Source organism: Odontesthes bonariensis, chromosome 20 (assembly GCF_027942865.1).
Source record: "Odontesthes bonariensis isolate fOdoBon6 chromosome 20, fOdoBon6.hap1, whole genome shotgun sequence".
NCBI lineage: Eukaryota > Metazoa > Chordata > Actinopteri > Atheriniformes > Atherinopsidae > Odontesthes > Odontesthes bonariensis.
Genome location: NC_134525.1, coordinates 30,045,683 through 30,065,231, shown reverse-complemented (window position 1 = coordinate 30,065,231; position 19,549 = coordinate 30,045,683). Strand labels below are relative to the sequence as shown.

General features: G+C 40.1%; 1 protein-coding gene and 1 long non-coding RNA gene across 4 annotated transcripts in view; one reads left to right on the top strand and one right to left on the bottom strand.

Annotated features, from left to right (window-relative positions):
• Positions 1 to 2,243: 2,243 nt before the first annotated feature.
• LOC142370281 (uncharacterized) lies at positions 2,244 to 2,786 on the bottom strand. The gene is made up of 2 exons (XR_012767833.1): positions 2,630 to 2,786; positions 2,244 to 2,474 (listed from the first exon to the last, which is right to left on the bottom strand). It is a non-coding gene; the product is annotated as an uncharacterized LOC142370281 (long non-coding RNA).
• Positions 2,787 to 6,339: 3,553 nt separating this feature from the next.
• hecw1a (HECT, C2 and WW domain containing E3 ubiquitin protein ligase 1a) overlaps positions 6,340 to 19,549 on the top strand; it is a 116,032-nt gene continuing 102,822 nt past the window's right edge. For 2 of the 3 annotated variants that reach the window (XM_075452272.1, XM_075452270.1), the window contains exons 1-3: positions 6,340 to 6,527; positions 15,213 to 15,534; positions 17,644 to 17,751. In XM_075452272.1, coding sequence (XP_075308387.1) covers positions 6,498 to 6,527; positions 15,213 to 15,534; positions 17,644 to 17,751 — 460 coding nt within the window. In that variant the 5' untranslated portion in view covers positions 6,340 to 6,497. Of the gene's footprint in view, positions 6,528 to 13,744; positions 13,804 to 15,212; positions 15,535 to 17,643; positions 17,752 to 19,549 lie in introns of all 3 variants that reach the window. The other variant, XM_075452271.1, reaches the window with a different exon arrangement.

The window sequence follows — 19,549 nt, the reverse complement described above, 5'->3', positions numbered from 1 at the left end:
ACCCAGTTTCCAGATGTTGTTAAATGTGTTCTAGACTTGGATGTTTGCCGGTTCGGTTCCAGATGTTCTTAATGTATGAACAGTTTTAAAGTTGAGTTTTTAATAAATGTTATTTGAAGCATGTTAGGCGCTGAGCAGGAACCCAGTTCCCAGATGTTGTTAAATGTGTTCTAGACTTGGATGTTTGCCGGTTCGGTTCCAGATGTTCTTAAATGTGTTGTATGAACAGTTTTAAAGTTGAGTTTTTAATAAATGTTATTTGAAACATGTTAGGCATGGTGGGATTCTTGTTAGAGTGCATCATTCCAGGCTTTGTAAGGTGAACACAGAAGAACAGGATAAGCAGATTGCTCAAGATGATGTTACCAGAAAAGCAGAAAGTGAGGAAGGCGTGACAAACACTACAGTAGATAGCTGACAGTGACCAGAATACTGACAATGAACAGAAGAGCATCAGTGACATGGAGGTGAATACAGGAGAAGTGTTGCACCCACCCCTCACACAAACTAATGTGACACAAACTGATACAGAGCACAGGGCCTGTGGTAACCCTGCCCCTTTTGCAGGTGTAAGGTTAAGAACCGGTCAGACTGTAACATATGTGAGCAGAGATGATGGCATTCAACATACAGCCAGAGTTTTAGGCAGAGCAGGAAAAGCCACAGGACAGCATAAAAACTGGTATAACTTACAACATCTTGAACCTGATGGCAATGAGGGACAAAAGGAGTCAGTTGATATGTTATCTGTTGGTAGTCTTAACGTTGTGTCAGAAGACAGGGAGCCTGATGTACTCATAGCAAAAGACATTTCATTCGATGCAGCAAAGCAGGAAGAGATAAAGAATTGGCACAACAATCATGTATTTGAGGAGGTTGAAAATGCAGGCCAAAAATGTGTCTCCACCAGATGGGTCTGTAGTCTCAAAGACACTCCCAATGGTATTGTACCTAAAGCACGACTCGTAGCCAGAGGTTTTGAAGAGCTTAATATGCAAGAGTTACAGAAATATTCTCCAACCTGTGCTTCAGAATCTCTTAGGCTATTATTATCAGTAATCTGTCAGAACCAGTGGCAAGTCCATTCAATGGACATCAAATCTGCATTCTTGCAGGGCATGGAGCTATCTAGGGATATTTATATCCGGCCCCCTCCTGAGGCAGGCAGTGCAAATGTTATATGGAAACTGAAGAAATGTGTATATGGTCTTGCTGATGCATCTTTATATTGGTATAACAAAGTCAAAGAAATCATGCTGGGTACAGGTGGTCAACTGTCGCAGGTGGATCCAGCAGTCTTTTATTGGCTAGATGAGCAGTTTAAGGTTACTGGAGTACTTGCATGCCATGTAGATGATTTTCTTTGGGCAGGCTCGCAAGATTTTTCAATAGATGTGATTCCCCTACTGAAGTCTGCGTTCCATGTAGGACGTGAGGAGCATGAGCATTTCTCCTATGTAGGAATGGATTTTGCTACTGTTGATGGTGTAGTTCAGGTACATCAGCACAGTTACATTGAGAATTTACAACCTCTTCACATGCAACCAGCACGTGCTATACTGAGGGATGCCCCCCTTAAAGGAACATTCCACCAGTGGAGACATGAATATGTATTGAAAGTGGGCCATATATGTAGTAGAATAGTAGCATAAATTTTTAATTTGGTGCCTTCTTGACCGAGAAAAGGCAGAAAATGACTTTTTTGTGCTTGTGGATTAAAGACAACAATCCCCATAGTGCATTGCAATGCTCAAGATCCGCAGGCCACTCCCCCGAGAGTGTAGTAGCTCCTCCACCCGACTCTACGCTACCTGGAAATCATGTTACTGCCTTACCTGTTTGCACTTCCATCGAGCACCTTACTGTATACTCAATCACAGGGTCAATACCTCTTTTTTTTTATAGTGTGGCTAATGTTGTTTGTGTGTCTTTATGTTCATGAGAATTCTTATTTTGTGAATTAAAAAACAAAATGTCACTCCTTCTCTCCTGTCTGCCTTCAACAAAGTTTAGAATAGCATCATAAACTTGGAAGGAGGTAACTGATTTGCAACAAACTTATAATGCAATGTATACTTGTAATGCTTCATAATTTATAGTAATTTTAGGTAGGCTATGATCACAATTCTGTCGTTTTGTCATCTGAGGTAACAGTAGCTAGGTAGTTCCAGTTCTGAAATGTTGGTCGTTCAATAACTCGAATACACTTGGAGCAACATTACTAAGAAAGAACCACAACAACGTACATTTTAACCATTTAATTAAATAACTATACAAACAATACAACTGTTGAATGAATATAAAACAAGGAAACTATAGCTCCTCCTGAGCGTCCTCCTGAGCGCCCGCAGTACTGGCCGTCTGGAGCTGGGTAGTTCTGGCGGATAGCCTGCACGACACGATGCCCTCTGCCCAATCTCTCTCCTTGCAGGACCCACTCAAGAAAGTGCCGGTAGGCTGTTAGACGAAATTGTCTAGACAAAACATTGATCACAAAGTGAGTGATGGCATTTGAGCCTAGCGTGCCACAGTAGCTTGCATAACTGCAAGCTATTTGTGCAATGAACATGCCACGTTAGCGTGTTAGCAAGAGTACTCCTTGACATAGTAACAAAGAAAACAAACTTACTTTACAGAAAGACGTCCATTTGGCCCTGTAGGCTTTGGCTGTCGTTTCCAGTTGACTTTAGGTATTCTAAAGTAGGTCTCCAGGACGCCACCAATTCGCCCCAGCTCGATATCTTCTTCAAAATCCCAGTCCAGTCCTCCGTGTTAGCTGCAGCTCTCTCTCTATTTCGTTTTTTTTATTGGCGGTTGGCAAACAACTTAAAGCAGCATTACCGCCACCAACTGGTAAGGAGTGTGGATCTCATGACAATTATATATACCTATATCTATATAGCTATATATAGATATAGATATATAAATAAATATAGTTAGCTGCAGCTCTCTGCCAGTCTAAAGCACTGGCACTGATCTGTGATAGGTCTGTTAGCGCATTAGGTCCAACCCCCCTATGGGCGGTGTTGAAGGGTGGGAACTAGCGCTTGTAGTCTCAACAGAAATCCACCCGTCTTACACTTCCTCCTACAATGACGCAAAATGCCGATTTTTGCGTCATTGTAGGAGGAAGTGTAAAGAGGTGAATACGGATTTCTCCTGTCTCAGGGGGAAATGAGAGAGTGTTGCATGACCATTCAAAAGTATGACTGGGTTTCTAACAATGCAAAGCCTAATGCAAATGGGTGGAGTGTCCCTTTAATGACACTGAAAAAGAGCAGCTTAGGTCAAAAATAGGACAAGTTCTATGGGTTGCCAAGCAGACCAGACCAGATGTTATGTTTGACTCATGTAGTTTGGCATCTAATATAAAAAATGCTACGGTGCAGTCTATGCATGAGGTAAATAAACTCATCCGTAAGCTTAAGGCAGACAAGGTGACCCTCAAGTTCCAGCATTTGGGAAACGATGCTCTTCACTTGGTGGTTTTCAGTGATGCTTCTCTGGGTAATCTTCCAGATGGAGGTACACAGGGGGGGACATTGATTGTTCTTATGGGAGAAATAGGGAAGTTTTCTCCTCTATGTTGGCAGTCCAAAAGAATTCGACGTGTTGTACGAAGCACCCTTGCAGGAGAAACACTTGCTATGTCAGATGGTGTAGACAATGCTATTTTCCTTGCAACTCTTTTTTCTGAGCTCACCACTGGTAAGGCTGAACTGAATGCTCCTTCACTGGTCTGTGTGACCGACAATCGGTCCCTGTTCGATGCCCTCAAGTCAACTAAACAGGTCACAGAAAAGAGACTCAGGTTGGATATAAGTGGTATTAAGGAGCTCATACAAAGCAAGAAAATAAAAGAAATGCTCTGTTCAAACACAAAAGGCCAACTCGCTGACTGTCTCACCAAAAAGGGAGCTTCGGCTCTGGTGCTTTTGAAAGCTCTAAGTGAAGGACTGTGGAATCTGTGGTGAAAACTTTATTGCACAGACAATTCAAAGCACTGAAAATTTTGTTTGCATTGTTAATATGTTCATCTTTTGTCAAAATGCAATGTACCAGGATGTCACCGGGATGTCGTTTTTTTGTTTATGGTCATTGGATGACTTTCTATGTTTATTTGAAATCTTGTGACAAGTATTACTTGTACATTGTTTTATTGTTTTATTATTATTTATTGTTTTATCATTTCACATAAAAAAGGATAGGGAGATTGTTAACTTGTATTTTCCCTCTTTGTGTTTTACCCTTTGACCCTGGGAACGCTTGTGCGCATGCGTGGTGTGTTGGTTGGAATGCGAGTAGACCCGTCGCAGTGGCAATGGTAGCCACAGAGTTGTCCTGTTCTGTACTGGAATAAAGTTACAAAAGATATATAAACGTCGTGTTTATTAAGTCTAACAGCTGTAACTGGAAGAGTCAAAGAAATTCTTAGAGCAATCCAAAGATTTGGATACACTTCTTGTAGGTTACTGTCATGCAGAAAGGTCAGCATCTCCATGGCAGTTGTCTGTGGTGGCAGTGGAGGGAGGTTGATTATGTTCAATAGCTCTATGCCAATGAACCCAGTTTCCAGATGTTCTTAAGTGTGTTCTAGACTTGGATGTTTGCCGGTTCGGTTCCAGATGTTCTTAAATGTGTTGTATGAACAATTTTAAAGTTGAGTTTTTAATAAATGTTATATGAAGCATGTTAGGCGCTGAGCAGGAACCCAGTTTCCAGATGTTGTTAAGTGTGTTCTAGACTTGGATGTTTGCCGGTTTGGTTCCAGATGTTCTTAAATGTGTTGTATGAACAGTTTTAAAGTTGAGTTTTTAATGAATGTTATTTGAAGCATGTTAATTTAGTCTCTTTATTTTACCTTATTGTTGTTTTATTGTTTAAACAATGAAATTGTTGGTATCTGATCAAATATAGATTAATATAATTGCTCTGCTGCCAGCAGCATCCATTATATTTTTGTCTTTCCTGATAGAAAGTTGAAAACCAGTCAGAATTTAAGTGCTGGTATCCCTCACTGGGTTCTCATTTTGGTTTTGAATCGCATGAGTTCTGTTGGGTTTGTTACCTTCATGTCAACATGATTGCATGTTGCAGTGATATTACTGCTGTAACACTCTTACTTTAATCTATAAACAATTTATATGATTTAGAGTGGTAAGAAGGGGCAGGGATTATAAGAGTTTGTTCTTCTGGTTCCTTTTTTACTTTCACTCTTGCAGGCGGCACCAAAATGGGAATATTGTATCTCTATTTGCTTTGTTTTTAGTTTTCATATTGTTCTGGTTTCCTAAATACATCTGGGCGGTGTGCAATCCTGAGAGTGAAACGGTCAGGGGCGAGGCTAGGGTATTTTTAGTGGTGCCAAGGCATCACCATGAGATAGCTTTGTTTTTGTTTTAACTCTTTACTCCCAAAATAAATGTTGAGTTATCTTCAATATTTGTCTCAGGCTCTCTGTTATACCTGTCAAGCCACAGTCTTTTGAAATGAAGAAGTCAAAATTGAATGTTGCAGGGGAAAACTCTACTCAAAGCAAAACTAGTACGGCTCCAAAATTTATAAATGTACTAGTTCGCCTCAATTAGTGAGAAATAATGTGCCTCTGTGAGCACTGGGGGCTGGGCACCCCTAAAGACCAGATCCTAAAATCGCCCCTGGAAACGGTTATAAAGTATAAAAAATGAATGATTGAATAAATAAATCGTGTTATTCTATAGAGTTATTTCCATCAAATCACAAGGCAACTGTAAGAGAGCACACCAACAGTATGAACTGGCACATAAAACACCAAGTAGATAGAATAACAAGGAAAACAATGAAATTATGGTTAAATGCCTAATCTAACACGCACCACTTAAATGCTGAGGTAATGAGTGTTTTCTATTTACTCTCTGGCACCATGCACAGGGTGGGAGGGGGTGCACTAGTAGGGCTTCCACAGCGCGAGCGTGCGACAGGGAGCATAAATGAGTAGGCAGCGCTGGCGAAGCTGAAAAGCCGTTTTCTGATTGGCTGTGAGGCATTGATACCCTGCGCAGTCAAGGCGGACGTTTGACAACAGGGCCGGAAACTAGACTTTCAAAATAAGTCAACATTTTTCTGTTACAACTTCCTACAACGGAGTGGAAAACATAATTTCAGAGCATTTAAAGGCATAGAAGGATATAGAAACAGCTATTAAGTTTTAGTACGTGTTTGTATTCGTCAGTAGTATTTGTTCTAATTGTTGTTTAGGCCTACGGTAAAAACACAGGACCAGGGCCGGGTTTTTGTCATGGCTCGTACCGGAAACTGCACATTACATTCTGAGTAGCTTCATTGTGGTCCAGAGAAAGAGGAAAGGATGTGACTCGAGCCTGTATCGCGTGCCTCTCCGGCCCTAAAGCGACGCTGTTTTGCGTGTGTTCCTTTTTGCCCTTTTACCGTTGAAATGGAGCTCGGTGGAAATTAGCAAAGAGTGTGCCTCCTCGAGTTCTCCCCCTTCCCTTTGGAGAATGATCCACCGGCAGGTTATTTTCTCCCAGGTAGGCTGTCTCCATTGTTGCTGTGTAATGTTGAACCAGCGGCCCAGCTCTCCATCACCCGCATATACGTACTGTTCTCTCTTGTGTGGAGGAAATGATGCTCTGAATCCCGTAAACACCGAGAGATTTATGGGCCAGCAGCGCGGAACATTATGAGAAACATCCACGAGAATTCATGAGAACAAGCGGCTGCCCGTTTTTTTTTTCTCTGCAATATCTAACACATATACACAGAGCAGCAGTTTAGCCACATTTCTTTTTTGAAATTGTTCACTTTGCGTCCAAACAGGTTCTGTCCTTTCCAGGGGTGCCCAGCCCCCAGTGCTCACAGAGGCACATTATTTCTCACTAATTGAGGCAAACTACTACATTTATAAATTTTGGAGCCGTATTAGTTTTGCTTTGAGTAGGGTTTTCCCCTGCAACATTCAATTTTGACCTCTTCATTTCTAAAGACTGTGGCTTGACAGGGACAACAGAGAGCCTGAGACAAATATTGAAGATAACTCGACATTTATTTTGGGAGTAAAGAGTTAAAACAAAAACAAATGCTAGAAAATAAATAAAATGGTCACTAAAATAATGCATCCTTAAGCAAAAAAAAAATGTGTTTTTGCATAATATAATATTTTAAAAATGTGCTGAGCCAGGGGGTGCCGAGCTATCTCACGGTGGTGCCTTGGCACCACTAAAAACACCCTAGCCTCGCCCCTGGTCCTTTCTTCTCTTATCTTTTTGTTGTTACTAAGGTGGGACGTCATTCCTAAAAGTTCGCATTTCAACATCTAAAATAATCAAAATTAGTCATTGTGAGCTTTTAGATCTGCACCGAATCAAAGAGAGGCTGAGAATACAATGGAGTCATCTTTCAGGTGAAACCTTCACATGTGACAGTAAGCAGCTCAACGCTGGTTCTTGGATGCTGGTTTGGCACACTGTATTTGGAGATGTAATGTAAATGTCGGGGCCCCAAAGGATCGCCCTAGTTTCTCATGATCAGGGATTTACAGTAAGTGTCACTCTTTGTTTGGGGATTCCCATCAAAATCCTCTTAAATGCTGGAACATTATCTTTTGTTTGCCACTGGGTGCTGCTATCATGGAATTCAGTAGCCTGATAATTAAGAAAAGATAAATAATATTGAACACGTTCTCTGTACTGCACAGAGCACCATTTAGCATAGGGCTTAAGGCTGCAGTGATGGCGGTTTTCAGGACTATGAGTGATTTCTACAGCTGGTGAGCATCATAACACACACACACACACACACACACACACAATGCAGGAAAACAAAACCCATTTTAGGCTGCTAAACGATCAGAAACTCTCTGCAATTGACAGTGACTGTAAACTGTGCTCCTTCATTCCTGTATGCGCTACATCAGCTCACTCATGATTTAGCATCATTTCTTGATTTAAGATTGGATGCTAGTGAAGGAGGATGTTGTAAAATACAATGTCGGTGTTGATCTTTTCTTTTTTGGAAGAAGTTCTGCAGTGGTTGGTTATTTCTCAAAGTTTATGACAAATATTCATCCAGTACCTTCTATTCACGCCAGCACTGCATGTAAACTGACTTCCAATCTTCATTCGGACCTCTGGTCAACTTCACATTGTGTATGAAAGTTTGAAGTGTCAACCTCAGTAGATTAGTTTTGTTTTGTGTTTGTTTTCCGCTTTACTTTCTGTGGGAATGTGATGATTAAAAAAGGCCTGGTTTTAAAAAGAACTGGAGCCAGGATGCTTTTCTCTGAGTGACTCAGCCTCTTTTACAGAGATGAGGCTCTGTGTTGTTGCACTGCAGACTCAAAGGCCAACAGTCCTTTTCCGTGTTAATCACAGAGTTAGCAGCATGACTAACCAGACATGGTTGTGTTCTCTGATTACTTGTGACATTCACCAAAAGTGAATTTGTGCTAAAGCTCGTCACTTTTGAATGAAGATTAGATTCTTGATGAATCTAAAAATAACTTCTGTTGTTGATCTGTTGCTCATTGTTGTCTCAATTATGGCTGTGACAGTTTGCTGAACTCAGTTTCTCAGTGCTGGCAGCTGAAACAGTTGGACTTGTATATATGATGGTACAAGCCATGAACCAGTGACAGGCTGTTGAGGTCTATGTCCTGGTTCCAACAATCGAGAGCTTTGGATCAGACAAACAGCATGTTGGCCAGAGGTGGTCATCAGTTGATGTAGTTCCAACAAAGCATGTGACAGTCAGATTATCTGAGCTGGTCATAAAGTGAAAGTTGAAATTATATATATAAAAAAAGACATTTAAAAGAAACATAATAGGCAGGAGCTTTAAAGCCTCTGAGAGTAACAGTGACTTGGCATGTAGTTGCAGAGTAAATGATTGAGACATTTGCAGCAAGAGTTTTATGTTGCAAGCGGCTGATTTTTTTTTTTCCAGACTTTTGTTTGCTTCAGTCCTGCAGGTCCTAATCACAGATTTGTTGCACATCTCATTTTCAACACACAACATCATAGTAAACAGCAGCTGTACTGACTTTTAGCTGCTTGCTTTTCCGAGCCAGAGAAAACCATTCAGTCTGTTAAGATGAGGTTCTGCAGAGTAAACAATGATAGTTTGTTAGAGCTAGATAGATAGATAGATAGATAGATAGATTTTATTGTGATGGTGTAGAGTGAAATGTTCTGAACAAGCACTGAGCAGTAGTTCAGTCTGTCTAAAACTGTGCGTGTCCATTTGAAGGCAGTATAAGGGTCATATTGCAAAGATATGATTTGGAGATGCTGCAAGTTGTATCATATAATGCAGCTAAGGAATCTGTATTGATTTACAGTGCATTGCTATTTGCTGACAGAGACGTGGGATGAAATGTTAGCATGAGCTAAAGCATATGTCACTGTTTTTCAACAGCAGTTGTTTGGAGATTTACATGATTAGATGTATAGTGTCATCATGACAATGATAACAACACATTACAGGAAGTAGGCTAGCACCAGTGAATCTCTGCTTATGTAAGGTCTTTGCTGCTGTGGGTGTGAAGCAGCACTGTAAATATGGCAAGGCAAGACAAGGGCAACCATAAGGCTTGGTGTCCTGTATGTGTTTGTGTGTGTGGCATGACATCATGGGCCATTCTTTTTTCTTTCTATTTACAAATCATTAAAGCAGAATAGTCAAGCAGAAGTTTTCTTGAGCCAAAATGTCAGCCCTCTAATCTTAATTAGATTAGGATAGATTTCATTCACAGAGATTCTCATTAAAGATCTATTTAGCCCTCCAGTGTATTAGAACATATATCTATATTAGATTAATATTCTAATAATCTGGGGGGCTAAATTGATTTTTCTTTATTATCTATGTGAAGGAAATGATTAAGAAAATTCCAATAGGGCAGATAAGAATTAACGACATTCAATTCAAAGGGGACCCCCCCACCAGTTTTACAACTTTGAACTTTCTCCAGAGGGAGCGATGTGGAGTTCTATAAATGTCCACAGGTTAGATAGAGAAAAGTGAGCTCGCTAGAACTCTACGCCTGACTTCTCCACAATGCTGATTATCCACAGCTTTTTGCTTTATCATGTTGACATTGTGTTGTTGGTCTCATTTATTAAAGAGAATTGCAAGACATCAGATTGTGATACTGTAATAATTACAAACAGGTATACTTTTTAGAGTTACTCAGCAACAAGAACAGCAAATCTAATGGTTCTTGTCTACTTGGCAAGCACACACTTCTGTTTAATATCAGTTGTCCAAGCAAATTAACAGAATGAGTTGAAGGTTTAATAATCAGTCACATGGGGTCAGCTAATGTAATTGAACTATTAGTGCTATTGGATTTAGTGGTCTGCATTATGCCAACATGGGGACCATAGACATACTTTATCAGAAAGGACGGGTGTTTTTGCAAGGCAATAATATCTCAAGATTCATTGTGATTAATTATATCAGATTACGTAAATTAACTATTTACTATTTAGATACTAGCTTCATGTGAAATATGTTTTTTTCAATGTCAAATTTCCCAGTTTTATTAATGATCAGTAAAATGCTGTCAGTTTTTCTGCAATTAGTTTTGGACCAAAAGATAACAAGCCCCTTTGCACGCTGCCTTTGAGAGAATAAATCTTCTCAGTTTGAAAGCTATGCCTCATCTTCCTAACAGCACTTACATTGAAATAAACATCATTTCACTCATCACACACCAAGATATAAGATCAGTGGGACACGGTAACAAGGAAGAGATACTGAGAGGCAAAATCTGTGTTTAAACCCTGAGTTGTTGCCTTCCAGTGCATGGAGGTTAGATAAGAGGGAGATGCAATGCAAAGAAACAATGTGAACTAACACTTGAAGCGAACCAGAAGGTGATTATTGTAGTTTGGTTAACTACCTGTTTGGCCTGTTCATTAACACGGCCAGTGGCTGAGGCATTATCTGCCATGGTCATGACACACAAGCAAACATTATCCACATATCCATTTTCTAAAAATGTTGAATCCAATTCAGGGTACGCTCGGCAGTCCTCTTTGTCAGTCTGGCTACAGTGCTGAAAAGATACCTGGAATTATTCTTATTCTCTTCTATCAATGACGAATAATAAGCAGTTTTAGCTTTATGAAGGGCTTTCTTATACGTTATTAAACTATCTTTCCAGACTAATTGAGACTCTTCTAAATTAGAGGAACGCCACTGTCTCTCAAGCTTTCTTGCAGTCTGCTTTAAAGCACGCAGCTGTGAATTATACCAAGGAGCCAACCTCTTCTGACTGATTACCTTCCTTTTCAGAGGGGAAACATTGTTCAATGTTCAATTCAATTCAGTTTATTTATATAGCGCCAAATTACAACAAATGTCATCTCAAGGCACTTAAATAATAAAGTCCAATTCATTGTAATCACAACTAATTTCACAATAATCCAATTCATTCACAATCCAATCCAATTTATTCACATAGAGCCAATTCAAAAACAATTTCCTAGCTGTCACACCTTTCTAGGTGTGACAGTTGAGGCCCCCCAGCATTCTAGGCCTATAGCAGGTTAACTATGGGATGTTTCAGGATCACCTGAGCCATCCCTAACTATAAGCTTTATCAAAAAGGAAAGTTTTAAGCCTGGTCTTAAAAGTGGAAAGGGTGTCTGCTTCCCGGACATTTACTGGCAGCTTATTCCACAAGAGAGGGGCCTGATGACTGAAGGGTCTGCCTCCCATTCTACTTTTAGAAACTCTGGGAACCTCAAGTAAACCTGCAGTTTGGGAGCAAAGTGCTCTGTTAGGAAAATATCTTACAATGAGATCTTTAAGATATGATGGAGCTCGGTCATTAAGAGCTTTATATGTAAGGAGAAGAATCTTAAATTCTATTCTGAATTTAACAGGGAGCCAATGAAGAGAAGCTAAAACTGGAGAAATATGATCTCTCCTGTTAGTTCTCATCAGAACTCTGGCTGCAGCATTTTTGTATCCAATCTGGTAGCCATGCTAAACAAGGTAACAGGAAGTGAGGCAATACGTCTTACCGCAAAGCAAAGCATCATGTTGTATGCATTGAAACTATAGTGCTGTCAACAAGAGAGTCAAGTGTTGCTGGAGTAAAGTTTAGGTAGTCGTCCTCTGTCATATCTGCACATGGCAGTGAAGAAAAGGATGATGGAATTAATACTTTAAATCTGGTTACAGCATCCTCTGATAGACACCTTCTATATATAAATTTCTTCTCAGAAACTGTATAGTCAAGTAATGTAAACTCAATGGTTATCAAAAAAATTATCAGATAAGACAGGGTTATGAGGGAACACTGTTAAGTGTTCACTCTCAATGCCATAAGTCAGCACAAGATCAAGGGTGTGATTAAGGCAGTGAGTATGTCTGTGAACACTGAGAAAATCTAATATCTAATAAAGAATTGAAGTTAATATTTAGGCTGTTATTTTCAACATCTACATTAATATTAAAGTCACCCACTACAATGACTTTATCTGTACTCGAACAGTCTAACTATTGTAGTTTTCATACAGGACCTGGTCTAACGTGATCAGAATACTAAAAAAGCAGTGAAACGGCCCTTTTCTGTATTTTCACAAATCAGGCAAAGGTTTAACAATTCCCAAACAAGGTATTAATAAATCTACAGCCGCTTTAGAATAATTATAGCCAGATTTGAGCAATCTAAATATTGTAGTTTTCAAACAGGACCTAGTCTAAGGTGATTAGAATACTAAGAAAGCAGTAAGACAGCCCTTTTCTGCATTTTCACAAATCAGGAAAAGGTTTCACAATTCCTAAACAATGTTTTAATCAATCTACAGTCTCTTTAGAGTGATTATGTCCAGATTTGAGCGGTCTAACTATTGTAGTTTTCAAACAGGACCTAGTCTAAGCTGATCAGAATACTAAAAAAGCAGTGAAATGGCCCTTTTCTGCATTTTAACAGATCAGAAAAAGGTTTCACAAATCTCACTGGACCTAGTCTAAGGTGGTCCACATTCATAAAATGCAGTGAAATGGCTCTTTATGTCCATTTCTTTCATTCACAAATCGGAAGCTGTGAATCGGAAGCCACCTTCAGCGTCATATACCACAGAGCGTCAGGTGTATGGTTTACTTGATGACACCCATTGTACTTAATCAGAAACACAAATGAAGGCACCTGGCTTCATCCTTGGTAATGCATTCAAACAAACACAAACGTATCCAGCTCATAAGTAACCCCTTTTGCATTATCCCTTTCTCATCTTGTCAATGCTTATACAGTTGTTAAAAGAATACATAAAAGAACGTATTAATGAGTAAATATGGCCCACAAACAACTTTGAGGACAGTACATTTCTTGCTAATTTAATCTTTCCATGCAGGCTGCACAGTTAATGTGAGCATCTATGGATGCACCTGCTGAGATGCTTTTTTGCCGTCATGTTGTGTATGTTTTATGTTGACCATCAGTGGATTCTGTGCTGTAGTGTCTGTGAATGTTCTCCATGTGTCTCTGAGGAGCCCACAGTGTCTTTGTTTCCTCTTGTTTGTTCATCTGTGCTTGTGCTCATTCTCAGTCATTCATATCTTTATCTGACAAAGATGAAGTATGAAAGGATGATAATAACGATGGTGCGATTTTCTCCTCTACATCAGCAGATGCTAATCACTAATGCCATTTTTGAGTCTCATCTGCTAAATTCACTGCATCTGCTTTTTGTTTCTGTGTTGTAATACGCCACCCTTCTCCTCCCACTTCCCTCAGGTTTTGGTCTGCTTTGGGGTTGACTGGTCATTATGCTGATGCAGCTCTGTAGTTTCAAGGTCAGTGCCCCCCCTCCTCTCTGCCCTCCCACCACAATCACCCACCACCTTTTACATTGTCTTCTCACCTCCATGTAGCTCCCAGTCTGTTTGTAAAATATTATGGGAAACCAAAAGACTCACGCATACATCTATGTATATGTATGTCCACATATGTATATATATATATATATATATATATATATATATATATATATATATGTGTGTGTGTGTGAAAAATACCCATTTTTTAAAAAGTCAGTAGCTTTTTAGTAATGAGCCATTTGCCAAATGACTGACAAATGAATGACTTTTTGCCTCAAAACTGCGTGCACACACTAACATGGATCAGCATTTAGACCGATCAGTGAAGGTTAGAAAGCTGATTTCTATCTCGAGCATTCTCTGATCTGAGCTCCCAGCTTGCTCAAACCCCCCGCCAAAAAAGTTGAATTAGCAGCTTGTTACCCACCGTGAACAGACTGTTAACTCTTATTGGGTCATGTCACACCTTCAGGCCTTGTCTACATGTTTGACAAAGTTGAATCCTTCTTTTATTACCTGAATGGTACTGTTGGCTACGGTACAGTAGCATCTGTGTATAAGGCTAGAGCCTATCCCAGCTGTCATTGGGCGAGAGGCAGCGTACACCCTGGACAGGTCGCCAGTCCATCACAGAACATTCAAACTCCACACAGAAAGGCCCTAGGTGGGATTCAAACCTGGAACCCTCTAGCTGTGAGGCAGCGGTGCTAACCACCACACCACCGTGCAGCCCGGTTCATCCAGAGTGTAGAAAGATTGTTTCATACAGTTTAAGACGGGTTAAGAACAAAATGAGTGTTTCTTCAGAATATAGGCCTGATAGAAACTAGTTAGAGACCTCTGAACTCCATCCTGTTTTGGCTTTACTGCTAGTTATTACCTTTGAATCTCTTTGTTCTTTATTGGGACAAAGTTGGGAGGCTGACCACTGTACCACCTATCTATCCATCCATATTCGATACCCGCCTCCTTAAATTGAATTTAGTCCTCTTGTGAATACCTAAATGTGTCATTTTGAATTCGTAAGATACCACAATGTGTTATCATGATGTTGTAATCTTAAATTCTTCTATGTGATATATGTGTTGTTGTTTTAAACCACAAGGGACCACAAGGGAGTTACCTTTAGAAAACACACTAAAACAAGTTCTTTGTCATTAGAAATGTGATAAATATATATGAATTTGATACGTGTTGTACAGTATGAGGTGACACGTCTCCTGCACAGACCTCTGCTATCAACTGTCACAATTTAACCACAGAAATAAGCTGGTTCATTAGAGAACCAGCACTAACACATCAACTGCTGTCATTGCTTTCTCATGTAATCAAACATTATGACTTTTTATTTGGCTAAATGCATCATGCTGTGTCTTTTGTTGCAGAACCTGTACCAGAATAGGCTTCTGAGCCTGGCTGCCATGGCGTCCCCGACCCGCAGCAGCCAGAACCGCCAACGCTGTAAAGATGTGGCTCGTCACAGCTACGGGCCTGACACCTACGCTGTCAACGGTCTGAACCAGGAGGCCTTCGTGTTGGGCTTGCCACGCTCCACTAGTGACACTGATCTGGTTTCCCCAGATGCCCGCTCCACGCTCACTGTCAGCTCCTCCCATTACACTATCGGTCAGTCGGAGGACTTGGTGATCACATGGGACATCAAGGAGGAAGTGGATGCTGGAGACTGGATTGGAATGTATCTTGTTGGTATGTGATATATGACACGGTACATCTAATCACACCAGACCTTAAAGTTACTTACAAATAAACACTGTATTAGAACTTATGTTCATATCTTATATTGTGAACACGATAACAGTCTAGCCCTTGTAGATAAACACAGGTAATATTATTGGGAGAATGTTAGCATGCTGGTGTAATCTTATTTAATTCAAAGTACACTGTTCAGCCTTGTAGATGTGCTGATATGACAACAGAATCCCCAAGTTGACTCTTTACTTAGTAACTTATTAGAATTTAAGACATTACGAGTATTAGTTTTGTGCTTTATGCTATTTGTTGATGTGTTTTTAGAAAATGACCAGAGGTCCGTTTCACAAAGAAGGTTCAGTGAAAACTCTGAGTTTATTAACCCTGAAATGAGGGAAACTCTGAGTTTTCCGTTTCACAAAGGGAGGTAACTCAAACCAGAGAAAGAGGGGTAACTCTAGCCTGTTTCACAAAGAGAGGTAACTTAAGCTCTCGGTCAGTTACCGTAGTAACAGACTCTATGAACCTAACCTGGTCGGGACCAGGTTTTACTCAATGAACCTCGAGTTTCTCTCTGTCTCCGCCCTCTTTCAGCCACACACGCCATTTGATTTCCTCATTCATTCAGTCAGCAGAGCGAGTTCTTCTACTTCTATAAGTCCATTAGGCACAGTAGGAGGCGACTTTTTCCACGAACATGGCATGTCCTTTTGACAACGATTCCATGGATGAAGGTGCAGCATGTTGCGCAGAGAATTAAATATTCGTCAGGAGATGTTTTGTGCATAGATGTTTGAGCATTTCCAGAGAATTTATCTTTTTGAGTGGCACCATTTCACATCACAGTCCATCATTTACATACACAACCTAATCCGTCCTTACATTTGCAACATTACCAACCGTAGTCATCCTCTTCATCCCAGATGAGTGGTATGTTTCAGTATACTTAAACTACCATTTGGTAAAATCTTTGGAGTATTGCCTACTTACAGTTACAGTGTCTGTTGTGGCATGAGGGGACTCCACCAGGCAGACAAAACCATCAGAATCTGTGGATACAAAAGAAAAAATGACAAAAGACAAATTAACATGTGTATGAATAGGCTTAAAAAAAATATATATAGGCCTATTATATTTTATAAAGGCACTTGTGTCTTGGGGGTGGACTCCCTCCAGGGATTCCCTCAGCCACTGGCCTTCCAATATTCTGGCTTAGGGCCAGCTCCTCTTTCTCCGTTAGAGGTGGCGGTGCTGGGCACCACCCGTTTTACGGCCATCTGTCTTCTTTCTGTTGGCTCAGTAGAAGTCTGTGTTAGTTTAAATAGGTTTAATTATTTAACAGAACATGATATAGATGAGAAGACATTTATGTGTGTGAAAACAGCATTATGTTGAGGATAAAACAACAGTGAAATAGCCACTTTTTACAGTGTAAAACATGATCAAAATGAGGTACCTCCATGCCGAGGTCTCACCTGTTTGAACAATGTTTTTATATTTCATCTTAAACTGGTGCCAAGTGCGCTTCTCCCCCGCGGGATTGCACCTAAATGAAATAAAGGAATGGGCTACCATTCAAGCAGTTTTCCCCTGTAATATTATTGTGATAGCAAAGGACTACATTTAAACTTACACTTTTGCACTTCTTTCTAAAAACGTGTTGCAACTCGCCGTATGAGCGCATTAAGATTTCCAATTCGAGGTTGGTGAAAAACATAGCCCTCCCCTTCCCTGTTGCCATGGTGACTCGTCGAATCGGGGCTCCATTGATGCTGGCTTTTTAAAGTTGTGGTGCACAGGCAAAACTCAAGGTGAACCTACTCAGAGTTGACTAAACTCACTCAAATCAGCGTTTCTGGAACCGAAAACTCAGAGTTTTCTATCTCAGAGTCGATCAACTCAGAGTTCAGGAATAGACTCAGAGTTTGTTGAACCTGCTTTGTGAAACGGACCCCAGAAGTCATCAGACATTCAGGAAATTGAAAGTTCTTGAACCAAAAACAAATCTTTTTTATATATTTGAATACAGTACATTGAAACAGGGAAAACAATCTTAGCTAGGTCTGGATTTGTTGGGGACTTTCATCAGTTTTGTCCTTCTTCTAGATGAGGCTCAGTCCGAGAACTTTCTGGACTATAAGAACCGAGGCATCAATGGATCTCACAAGGGACAGATAGTTTGGAAAATTGACTGCTGTTCCCACTTAAGTGACTGTAAGTAACTAAAACAAAAAAATGTGTTTCTTTTGAGCTGTAGTTTCCCCCAAAGTTTTAATGATTTTCTCATGAAAAGAGTTAAAAGTATTAAGATCCTGTGTATGTACAGTAGTATTGTTAAATTGTTCTTTTTTTTTTAGCTTTTTGTCTGTTTTTTTTTCGAGGGGGGGGTGTTCCTCTGGTGTGTAAATTAAACTACTTGTATATTATTTTTGCGAACTAAAAAGAGGAGTGGTAGTGAAAAACTGGATCCACCTTTACTGCTTCCATCAGAATTAAGAGGGTGAATAGCTGCCAGGTGTTGCTAATCAGTGTACTTGATCAACTGAGCATCAGTAAGTGTCAGCTCTGGTAAAGCAGAAGTTTTGCGAGCATTCAGTGCCAAGAGGAAAGACATCAGCAATGATCTTAGAGAAGCAATTGATGCTGCCCGTCAACCTGAGAAGGGTTCTAAGACCTTTTTTCTAAATCTTTTGGAGTCCATTATTAAACAGAGAAAGATTATTCGCAAGTGGAAAACATTTAAGAAGGCTGTCAGTCTTCAAACTAGCTGACATTCCAGCAAGTTCAGCCCAATGTCAGACCGTGTAATGCTCCGAGAAACTAAAACAAAACAAGAGCTACAGATGTAGTTGCATGCCATGTTGGTGGAGGGCTGATGGTTGGGCCTTATTATCCAGTCACAGGACCTGGGCACCTTGCAGTCATTGAGTCTACCATGAACTCCTCTGGATACCAAAGTATTTTACTGTCAAATCTGAGGCCATCTGTCTGACTAACTAAAATTTGGCTGAGCCATGGAACAATTCCTTTCACAATGATGTGAGACAGAAAATTATTATCTGAACTCATTGCTGCTAAAAGGGGTTTTCAAGCTCTGAAATCATGCAGTGTGCTCAGTTTTTCACCAGCAGTTTCTGACTTTTTGCTTTGGTTATCATAAGTAACTAATGTGTGTGTGTGTAATATGTTGTGTTCTCCAGATATGTACAACCTCAGAATTGAAGGAGGGTTTACTATCTTTTTCACAAGACTGTGTTTTGATGCCGTTTCTCCCAGCTATACAATTTTTTGTATTTTAATATTCTATCTCAGAGAGCAAAGCTTGTTCTCCAGTGTGGCCTGTGAGGCCACACGGTCACAAATAGTGCACATTCACTGCATATAGGGACATGGGGAATTGTGTGTTTATACTGGCTTATACTGGCTTATGCCAGAGAGACTGTGTTTGTACACATGAAAAAGAACATTTCTATGAAGTCACGCAGGTGTTTCAGCTTACATTAGTAACTCCAACCTTTATATCACAGGTGTAGGGGCCTTTGGCAGATGCTTTAGCTTCATGTAAGTGAAAGTGTTTTGTTAAACTGCATCGAGCATTAGGCTTCCCCCAACATTTATCCTCGTCCCATAGTAGAGTCCTGGGATACAATTTAAAACAGGTCATCAAAGCTAACACAAATAATAAGCTACTGAAATATCTATTCATTGTACCTTGAAAATATCTCCTTATTAGGGCTGGGCGAGTTAACTCGTTATTGTCGCGTTAACTTGTTAATTATTTAACGGCAATAAATATTTTATCGCGCATTAACGCAGGTTTTATTTTTTGTATTTTTTTTTATTTAAAAAAAAAATGACAATACAATTTAGGGGCTTTTCTGCCTTTAATGGATAGGAAAGTTCAGAGAGACAGGAAGCAGGGGGCAGAGAGAGGGGGAACGACATGCTGCACAGGGCCGTCCGATGCGGGACTCGAACCGGTGCCAGCTGTAGCGAGGAATAGCCTCTTGTA